The 11,095-nt window shown below is 39.7% G+C and overlaps 1 protein-coding gene across 4 annotated transcripts in view; it reads right to left on the bottom strand.

The window, feature by feature from the left end:
* Positions 1-539: 539 nt before the first annotated feature.
* The window catches only part of brd9 (bromodomain containing 9), a 16,584-nt gene continuing 6,028 nt past the window's right edge, over positions 540-11,095 (bottom strand). For 2 of the 4 annotated variants that reach the window (XM_088601217.1, XM_088601221.1), the window contains 11 exons: positions 8,951-9,061; positions 8,378-8,562; positions 7,569-7,701; positions 4,834-4,909; positions 4,389-4,484; positions 3,488-3,620; positions 2,860-2,971; positions 2,661-2,720; positions 2,284-2,389; positions 1,501-1,671; positions 540-837 (listed from right to left, as the gene is read on the bottom strand). In XM_088601217.1, coding sequence (XP_088457343.1) covers positions 737-837; positions 1,501-1,671; positions 2,284-2,389; positions 2,661-2,720; positions 2,860-2,971; positions 3,488-3,620; positions 4,389-4,484; positions 4,834-4,909; positions 7,569-7,701; positions 8,378-8,562; positions 8,951-9,061 — 1,284 coding nt within the window. In that variant the 3' untranslated portion in view covers positions 540-736. The remainder of the gene's footprint in view (positions 838-1,500; positions 1,672-2,283; positions 2,390-2,660; positions 2,721-2,859; positions 2,972-3,487; positions 3,621-4,388; positions 4,485-4,833; positions 4,910-7,568; positions 7,702-8,377; positions 8,563-8,950; positions 9,062-11,095) is intronic. The other 2 variants (XM_088601218.1, XM_088601220.1) reach the window with 2 other exon arrangements.

The raw sequence follows: 11,095 nt of genomic DNA, 5'->3' as shown, positions 1-11,095 counted from the left end.
TTTTGTCTCAGACATCTGTGGAAGTTCAGAATATCGACAGCCCCGACAGGTTTACCAAGGCAGAACACAGAGAACTTAATAACTAGACATAAAATTGACTTGAACTGGCTTCAAAAATAAATTAGCTAGACTTTTTTGATCCATGTAATCTGAAACCAAGGCTAAATAAGTTTTGCAGAGGGAACTGTTCAATCACATTGCTCTGAGGTTCCCACGGAAAGTACATACACAGCACCTGTGCAATAAAGATGAAATAATTTAAGACTTACAGTGAATTTACATAATTAAGGCTATCATCTCTCAACTGCATAGATAGAATACAGTACACAAAACTAGGTATTCAATATCCAACCAATATCCAATTTCTGATGTCATTTAAAAACTAGTGGAGATACTAAAAAAAATGGAATGTAATAAGAAAAAGAACACTTTTTACATGTAAGATGTACCATGATGATATTTGCTTGTAAAGGGGTAAAGGTGTAAATGAACTTTTTAAGCAAGAATATTTACAGACAAAATGCAGCAAAGAGACAATATACAGTATAAAAACCTACGGTCAACATTTAATAATTGAAAGAGACACACTAATTTGTACAATCACAACCAATAGTTCAAACAAGCTGGTACACTACATGGGCTATTTTTTTGTTTCAACATAGTCAACATGTACAGAAGTATATACTACAAATCTACAGAATTTTAACATTTGAAATTCCCATTCATCCTTTTCCTTTCAGCTGTTGGCAGTGGAGCCAGGCTCTGGAGACTGCAGGAATTCATAAGGATCATGGACCATTTCAGGCTGGTCTCCAACACCCAGATGAGTTGGGCTCCCTGGTTAAGAAGGAAACAATATTCAGGCACTGTTAGCAGTCACCAATCAGCGACATAAGCTTATTCCTGGTTGTTGTGCAAATAATGTTACAAAAAACTAACAATATTATATTTTTCACAAAGAATATATGTCCTTCTGCAGCTCTGGCACCTTGTTTGCAGGCAAGTGAGAAATGTTGAGATTTACTTAAACCAGGAGCAAAGCTATTGAAACACACATTAAAGTCTCCACATCTGGCTTACATTATAAATGTAGTTCAATCATATTATGTAGGCGGTGGCTATTCAATTAACTAAAACACTGTAGGAAGGAAAAAAGAATAAAAGGTTAACAAACATGTATTGTTTTCCTAATGCTTGGAAAAAACACCTTTTACACCAATTACCATCAAGTACTGTACTGTGTGTCTCGCCCACCTTCCGTGTCAATGATTGTAATCTGGGAGAACTGTATTTTCCCAATGTACTTTTCACATGAGGTAAAATTCCCTAGATAATACCAACCCTCAACATCACCTGTTGTACCTACAGCTGATCTACGATGGCAGGGCACTGCGCCCGAGGTCACAGCTGCGTGATTTTCAAAGGTACAAATTGCTTTCACCACAGCATCTAGTGAAACACCTCCTTTCCTGTTGCTTTAATAGTATGTGCATCACTTACCTAGATGATGCTGCTCCCGCTCAGAGGTGTTGGACAGCGAGCTGAGATTGGAGGAGGGCCTAGAGCCCACCCTGTCGTTCTGTGCCTCGTGGAGGTCCTGCAGCAGCTTTGCTGTCTCATCGAAGTGCAGGTGCCCCTCATCGTGCTCCGGCTCCTTCTTCACTGCTTTGCCTGATGAACAGCAAACAGGAAGGAACAGTGTGTATCTCATCTCAGGATAGAGGAACTCAGTGACCACATGGCCTCCTGCTCTTCCACATGAGCTGCCTCTTCCTTCAATTTCAAATCTCACACTGTCCAGAATCAAATATTAAAACACTAAAGCAGCATGGCCCTAATTCACATAGCCATAGATGTACTAGTTTGTTTAATAGCATTACTAAATCCATAAATTCAAATGTTCAGTACTAAATGATTTGTAAGTATAGGTTAAGGCAGAACAAAGTTCAAAGAACCCTATTTTGTTCTTGTGGTGCTATGTTGCTAAAATTCAAAACAAACCAAGGTTGATCCAAGTCAACCCTCCGGCCTCGGTGGCGAGCCAGGCCAATCAGCCAATTGTGCGCTATCTAGGCCTCGGTGGCGACACAGCTCGAACGTGCCTTGTCTGGGCAGCTGGGCTCAACCCCCACTCGGAGTGATCACCTTCAATGGCCAAGCCACCGGAGGGCCTAACTGCAGCCTGTCACTGGATGTGGGTCCTATTCTGGGCAATCCAAGTCTCAAGACACTCCCTGCCTGGGTTTTGCTGAAGGACACAGGAGGTTTTTAAAAGTGACTCACCTATGTTGTTTAGCATCGACATATCCAGGGACATGTCAGAGTAGGACTTCATAAAATCCAGAACAGAGCTGTTTTCACCACCAGACAAGCTGCCTCCTTCTCCTAACTTGGAAAAAGTAATTACATTTAATTATTAAAGTTAGGCTGACGATGAAATTAGGCAGTACTGGCTACAAAAGAGCCAAGTTCATATGCAATGTTTTTTTTTCTATCTGCAATAGGTAATTTCTCATAAATGTTTGGGGGAAAAAATCTGCAAACACTTATTAATAATAATAATAATAATAATAATAATAATAATAATAATAATAATAAAAGAGCCAAAAAATATTATTGGAGAAACTCAGTCCAATCCTAAATGAGATTAAAAAGGTTACCTGAATATCACATAAACTAGTTTTGGTCTCATCCGGAGGTTTCATGGCAATGTTTCGTTTCTGTAAAATAAAAAATAAAATTGCATCTTAAAATTAGTAAAAGCCTAGTTACAGAAAGAGAAGGCACAGTTAACGGTGATATAAAGCAGGGGCTGTTGTTTCAGGGCAGTAGTTATGGACCTGGCTGACATTCCTTTACCTGTCGGATTTGATACATGGCTTTTGAATGGTCACCTCCAGTCATCTGATCCAGCAAGCCATCGACTATCTTCTTTGTAAAGCTGCCACAACCTTTTACAAACTCCTGAAGGCTGACAACAACAGAACCAAAAAAAACAACAACAACATGTAAATTCAAATCTTTCATTTTTGCTACAAGCGCGTCCTGGGAACCAGAAAATGAGAGGGCTCAGTCTGACGCTGTACAAATATGTTTTAAAAAAACGTGGTAATAACATTTGGGTGGACTGAAACTAAATGCATTTTAAACTGACAGGCAGCAAGTCAAAAACATTGATATCAGATTAAATAGTTTGTCTAAAATAGTTTGTTGGGCTTACTGTATTTTTTAAATATACCACACATAAATCATCTGACAACTATGCCTTTTAGTGGACTTGCAAAGAACTAAAAACCTCTGCCTTCCTTACTTCACAAAACTAGACAAAACCCTTACTGTTCAAAGTAAAATGCTGAATTTTGATATTCTTTTACTATACTTACAAAAATAACATTGATATTTTAGAATACTGACAAATTCTTAACTGCAGAGCTTAAACCTAAACAGTTGTACGTAAATAAGGATTCTAGCTCCCTTATCTGCTCACCTTAAGGCGCACTGTACACCAGTATCATCCCCATACACAGAATACAAAAGGTCCATTTCATCTGGTCTGAGGTCTGGGAAGACTGTGTTGTTTTGCAAAGATTGGGTGTTATAAGCACTGTTCAGGTATGTCACTAAAAAAAAAGGAAGGGATACAGAAATGAACTGAAAACCAGCTTAAGCTACAAAAAAGTTGTATTCTTAATATGAAAAGATAATCACAAATGTATCCAAAGTACACAAGGCATGACCCATATTTCATGCTGCCTGTTAGAATCATAAAAATGAAAGGCTGCCCAGGTAAATGTCCTTGTTTTTAGACTGTTTCTAGACTCCATTTCCATTCAGTTGTTTCTGAAGGGTGCTTGTGTGCTTCTCTGGGTTCACAGCAACTTATACATGATGAACAGGGTAACCTGAGGTAACTATTTAGTATTTATGTACATAATATTAATCTGTATGGAAACTGAATACAATACAATTTTTCAAAAAATGTGCAAAGAAATAATTGGGGACCTACTGCATCACATTTTAAATGTGATCTGTGAAACTGTTAAACCAGGCTCTAAAAGTTCTCACCAAAAACATGACCTTTTAAATCTAAGAAGTATTGTCAGTATCATTACAATGTGTCTATACTGCAGATTCAAACAAAAGGGGGTATCTACTTAGCATTTTCTTACACCTTCTTTTACTTTTGTTGTTTCTGTTACACAACTACTTTGATTACAAATCTATACATCTACTTATACATTTCTCTGTGTGTGCAATTGCCACTCAAATGTAAGGCTAAAACAAAGCACTTTAATATGCCCTAATAGTACACAGGGTTTTGAAAATCTGACTCATTGGATATAGAACACGAGCGAAAATCAAGAACTTTTCTTCCTTTGTCAGCCTACCTTTGAGTCTTCTATCATCTTTGAAGCCCAAAGTAGTTAAACCAGGTAAGAGCTTGTTCGATAAGGAACTTAAATCCACAGGATGCGTTTCCTCCTCTACAAAATGTGAAGAAGTTTTAATTAAATACAAGGCTAATGGTTAACCATTTCAACATGGATAGAGGAAACAAAACCTGTGGTAACCGTGAGCAAACAACAAAGTTCTTTCATTGCACTACTACCTCTGCAAAGAAAGCAACAGACAACTGACACCATGGTCAGCTTCTTCAGGACAATAAATCCAACCACATTAGACGAGAGAAAAGCTCAAGTAAAAAGCATGGTGGTTAAATACAGTGCAAAGAGATTACAACATTTTCCACTGGTATATCTTGTCATATGAAGAAGTTCCTATTGAACCTTATAAAAAACAGGTTTATCATGATGTTAAGCTTAAAAATCCCACCTTCTGCTTCTGTGTCTGAAGGGTTGACTACTGTGTACACAAGAGAGCCTTCAGCCTCCTTTCTCAGATATCCCATCTACAAAGACAAGGACAGGAAAGATCATGCCATCCACCGACACTAAAGGAAGAAGAAACCCAGTACCTCTCTCTCATGGAAACTTACTGCCAAGACCTTTTGGGCATTTTCTGCAACACCTCTGCTATAAAGGATAATTGTATGATTTTTCTTATATTTAGGCAAATAGTTCCAAAACGCAAGCCAAGACTATTACATAAGTGTATGGAAAAAATGTTTTTGAAAACATTTAATTTTAGGAGGACTGGGTATGTAACTCATGCTTACTTGAAAATTAAAAGAAGGGCAGACATTTCAGTGGTATCAGATGTTTTAAGAGAAAAAAAAACAATGTATGTATGCATAGGTGTTTTGGCTGTGATCAAACAATTTCAGACAGTTATAATAGATCTACAAAAAAGTTTTACAAAAAATTGAAAAAATGAATTTTAACACACTGTATCTGAAAGCTTTGAAAATTGTTGCATTGTTCTTTACTTCCTCTTAAATCATACTAAATGTCACCAGTGACAGGTTCCCAGGCTATGATATCAAACTTGCTTTTCAAAAATCAATTACACTTTTTTTATATATATATACAGTGCCTTGCGAAAGTATTCGGCCCCCTTGAACTTTTCAACCTTTTGCCACATTTCAGGCTTCAAACATAAAGATATAAATTTTTTATTTTATGTGAAGAATCACCAACAAGTGGGACACAATTGTGAAGTGGAACGAAATCTATTGGATTTTTGAAACTTTTTTACCTAATAAAAAAATGAAAAGTGGGGCGTGCAAAATTATTCGGCCCCTTTACTTTCAGTGCAGCAAACTCACTCCAGAAGTTCAGCGAGGATCTCTGAATGATCCAATGTTGTCCTAAATGACTGATGGTGATAAATAGAATCCACCTGTGTGTAATCAAGTCTCTGTATAAATGCACCTGCTCTGTGATAGTCTCAAGGTTCCGTTGAAAGCGCAGAGAGCATCATGAAGACCAAGGAACACACCAGGCAGGTCCGTAATACTGTTGTGGAGAAGTTTAAAGCCGGATTTGGATACAAAAAGATTTCCCAAGCTTCAAACATCCCAAGGAGCACTGTGCAAGCGATCATCTTGAAATGGAAGGAGTATCAGACCACTGCAAATCTACCAAGACCTGGCCGTCCCTCTAAACTTTCAGCTCAGACAAGGAGAAGACTGATCAGAGATGCAGCCAAGAGGCCCATGATCACTCTGGATGAACTGCAGAGAACTACAGCTGAGGTGGGAGAGTCTGTCCATAGGACAACAATCAGTCTTACACTGCACAAATCTGGCCTTTATGGAAGAGTGGCAAGAAGAAAGCCATTTCTCAAAGATATCCATAAAAAGTCTCGTCTAAAGTTTGCCACAAGCCACCTGGGAGACACCCCAAACATGTGGAAGAAGGTGCTCTGGTCAGATGAAACCAAAATCGAACTTTTTGGCCACAATGCAAAACGATATGTTTGGCGTAAAAGCAACACAGCTCATCACCCTCAACACACCATCCCCACTGTCAAACATGGTGGTGGCAGCATCATGGTTTGGGCCTGCTTTTCTTCAGCAGGGACAGGGAAGATGGTTAAAATTGAGGGGAAGATGGATGCAGCCAAATACAGGACCATTCTGGATGAAAACCTGTTGGAGTCTGCAAAAGACCTGAAACTGGGACGGAGATTTATCTTCCAACAAGACAATGATCCCAAACATACAGCAAAATCTACAAAGGAATGGTTCACAAATAAACGTATCCAGGTGTTTGAATGGCCAAGTCAAAGTCCAGACCTGAATCCAATCGAGAATCTGTGGAAAGAGCTGAAAACTGCTGTTCACAAACGCTCTCCATCCAACCTCACTGAGCTCGAGCTGTTTTGCAAGGAAGAATGGGCAAGAATTTCAGTCTCTCGATGTGCAAAACTGATAGAGACATACCCCAAGCGACTTGCAGCTGTAATCGCAGCAAAAGGTGGCTCTACAAAGTATTAACGCAAGGGGGCCGAATAATTTTGTACGCCCCACTTTTCATTTTTTTATTAGTTAAAAAAGTTTCAAAAATCCAATAGATTTCGTTCCACTTCACAATTGTGTCCCACCTGTTGGTGATTCTTCACATAAAATAAAAAATTTATATCTTTATGTTTGAAGCCTGAAATGTGGCAAAAGGTTGAAAAGTTCAAGGGGGCCGAATACTTTCGCAAGGCACTGTAGGTAACAAAAAGATCCCACTTTTACAGTCATTTGCCAAACTGCTGTGAAATCCAGCTCTACTGCAGGAGAGGCTAATTTCTTCTGAAATCCAAACCCCACCCTGTCCTTGTCTCACAGACAGGGGCCTGACAGCTCTCCCTTATTAAACAAGAAACTGCAAGTGAAAGTGCTAAACCTCTTCTAATTCTTAGCAAATTACCTTTACAAACAAAAACTCAATAAATAGAACAGTTTCCACAGTGCACGGCAACACAGACATTGCAACACTGGCAGCCCCAAGAACTCCCAAGAGAGAAATCTTTATGTTTTTAGAACAGTAAACATTTAATTGTTTAAATAACAAATCTTATGGAATTAACAAAACATTACAGCAATTCACCAGATGTCTAATCCACTGTAAATATAGGAATAGCAGGCTCCTCCTGCCCTGTGTGGGTGTGGACTGTACCTTGGAATGAGGCATGTATCTGCTGATTCGGTCTCGGGCTTCGTCAGCTGCATGTTCCACTAAGGCCAGGACGTGCTCTTCAGCTGTGCTGTCTGTCAAACTGCACGCATTGCCTTCAGGTTCATAGAAATAACTAGGAACCAACAACAGTCATGGCCTGTTAACGTCTGGCTGCTCGCGAATTGGCCTGACTTTTGAAATCCTGATCCTTGAAAGTCAAGTCATTATTTTGAGGCAAAAGAAATCTTATGCTTAGCTGACAGCGAAAGCGCACTAGTGACACCAGTAACGGAGAAATTAAAACAGTAAGGAGCTGAAAGGTTACACAGATGCTCCCATCTCAAATGTGAAAAAGTCTTTTTCAGCACTATTATTAAATTACTGTTCTAACACCAAAATTTAAAAAGCATCAAATGAACATAACATTGTAGCTGTTATAAGAGAAAAAATTAAACAATGAAAAATTTACAAGGATTGGTCCAAATAACTTTCTTGACTGGGATCCTCTAGGTGGTGTAAAACACTACCATCTACTGGCAGATGAATGCAAGTACCTGCAAAACCTAAGATTACATTTAAATGTCCTATTCAAAATATCACCAGGGTTTGCTAGGGTATAAGATCCGATGCTGTAGAACGGGAATTTAGTGTGATTTCTTTAGGAGATTTTACAATTAGAAAACTGTGGGGAGGGAAACATGATAACAAGGAGGATTCCAAGGTGCAGGGAATTTAAGGGTGCACACTTCCAAACTGTATTTCAAAAGTGAAACATCTGCGCTTCACCAACAGGATTACGGTTCATATACCTTATGCCATCTTTCATGTCTTTCACAGGTTTCTTTGATTTCTTTGTCGATTCAACAACAACAGGGATGACCTCTAGCACGGGCTCTTCTGTCGCTATGTCTTCATCTCCTAAAATCGCAGCCTGCTGAGAAAAATCCATGTCCTGCATGAACGACATGCTGCGCTTCAAAGCTAAAAGCCGCTCCTAGAAGCAGAAATAACAAAACCGAAGGGCCTTTACTTCTCCCAGTAGCTGGATGCTGTGACCATGGAATGAAATGGATATGGTGCCACACTGAACTGGAGATCCCAGCGTCACAAATGACAAAATGCCATGCAAAATGAAAACATGCTCAACTAGTTGAAAGGCCAGGAATCAACTGCCTTGAAAAGGGTTGTTCCTCAGATGGAAAGGCGAGAGTGTGGCAACATCTAAAAGACTACAACAAGCTGAAGACCGTCACAGAAAGTAAGCGACAAGCGAAGAGAGTGAGGTGCTCAATAGCTAATCTGTGCAAAGATGGAAACATGAAGAAATGATGGAGAATGCGGTGCAGGAGGTTTTTTTCACGTTCACACAGGAGATCCCTTACTTTGCTCATCATCTTAAATCCCGTATGAAGCAACTTCTTTGCTGCTTTGTAATACACCGTTTCTGGTCGGTTGTACACCATTGCATTTTCGCACATCAGTTTGAAATCAGCCTGGAAACAGAAAAGGAAGGATGGGGAAAAAATGTGAAAGGGCAATACAAACATCATGACAGCAGAAACAGAAAGCTTTGATACCAGGATTGAATTACATAACACTAGAAGCAACAATCAATCATGATGATTTTTGGAAAAAAACATATTTTACTGATTAGCAGTCTTAGTCTAAACAACATCCTTAATGTTGCTGAAAACACCCAAGCCCCTACACTCATTGCAGATCTCACCTGCAAAGACTTCATTCTCGTAGTGCAGTGTTTCCCAGTCTTGATCCTGGTGTACCACTGTCTCATCTAGTTTCGTTTCCAGCACATTTTTTTTAATCAGCTGCTTCAGTTTCAGGTTTTTCTGCACTTAGGTCTTACAGTGCCTTGCGAAAGTATTCGGCCCCCTTGAACTTTTCAACCTTTTGCCACATTTCAGGCTTCAAACATAAAGATATAAATTTTTTATTTTATGTGAAGAATCACCAACAAGTGGGACACAATTGTGAAGTGGAACGAAATCTATTGGATTTTTGAAACTTTAACTAATAAAAAAATGAAAAGTGGGGCGTGCAAAATTATTCGGCCCCCTTGCGTTAATACTTTGTAGAGCCACCTTTTGCTGCGATTACAGCTGCAAGTCGCTTGGGGTATGTCTCTATCAGTTTTGCACATCGAGAGACTGAAATTCTTGCCCATTCTTCCTTGCAAAACAGCTCGAGCTCAGTGAGGTTGGATGGAGAGCGTTTGTGAACAGCAGTTTTCAGCTCTTTCCACAGATTCTCGATTGGATTCAGGTCTGGACTTTGACTTGGCCATTCAAACACCTGGATACGTTTATTTGTGAACCATTCCTTTGTAGATTTTGCTGTATGTTTGGGATCATTGTCTCGTTGGAAGATAAATCTCCGTCCCAGTTTCAGGTCTTTTGCAGACTCCAACAGGTTTTCATCCAGAATGGTCCTGTATTTGGCTGCATCCATCTTCCCCTCAATTTTAACCATCTTCCCTGTCCCTGCTGAAGAAAAGCAGGCCCAAACCATGATGCTGCCACCACCATGTTTGACAGTGGGGATGGTGTGTTGAGGGTGATGAGCTGTGTTGCTTTTACGCCAAACATATCCTTTTGCATTGTGGCCAAAAAGTTCGATTTTGGTTTCATCTGACCAGAGCACCTTCTTCCACATGTTTGGGGTGTCTCCCAGGTGGCTTGTGGCAAACTTTAGATGAGACTTTTTATGGATATCTTTGAGAAATGGCTTTCTTCTTGCCACTCTTCCATAAAGGCCAGATTTGTGCAGTGTAAGACTGATTGTTGTCCTATGGACAGACTCTCCCACCTCAGCTGTAGTTCTCTGCAGTTCATCCAGAGTGATCATGGGCCTCTTGGCTGCATCTCTGATCAGTCTTCTCCTTGTCTGAGCTGAAAGTTTAGAGGGACGGCCAGGTCTTGGTAGATTTGCAGTGGTCTGATACTCCTTCCATTTCAAGATGATCGCTTGCACAGTGCTCCTTGGGATGTTTGAAGCTTGGGAAATCTTTTTGTATCCAAATCCGGCTTTAAACTTCTCCACAACAGTATTACGGACCTGCCTGGTGTGTTCCTTGGTCTTCATGATGTTCTCTGCGCTTTCAACAGAACCTTGAGACTATCACAGAGCAGGTGCATTTATACAGAGACTTGATTACACACAGGTGGATTCTATTTATCACCATCAGTCATTTAGGACAACATTGGATCATTCAGAGATCCTCGCTGAACTTCTGGAGTGAGTTTGCTGCACTGAAAGTAAAGGGGCCGAATAATTTTGCACGCCGCACTTTTCATTTTTTTATTAGTTAAAAAAGTTTCAAAAATCCAATAGATTTCGTTCCACTTCACAATTGTGTCCCACTTGTTGGTGATTCTTCACATAAAATAAAAAATTTATATCTTTATGTTTGAAGCCTGAAATGTGGCAAAAGGTTGAAAAGTTCAAGGGGGCCGAATACTTTCGCAAGGCACTGTATGTATACATCTATCCTCGGTGCATTATTTCCAAGA

This window comes from Lepisosteus platostomus, chromosome 12, assembly GCF_059453375.1.
Source record: "Lepisosteus platostomus isolate fLepPlt1 chromosome 12, fLepPlt1.hap1, whole genome shotgun sequence".
NCBI classification, from domain to species: domain Eukaryota; kingdom Metazoa; phylum Chordata; class Actinopteri; order Semionotiformes; family Lepisosteidae; genus Lepisosteus; species Lepisosteus platostomus.
Note: the sequence above shows the minus strand (reverse complement) of the source record. Positions and strands in the feature narration are given on the sequence as shown.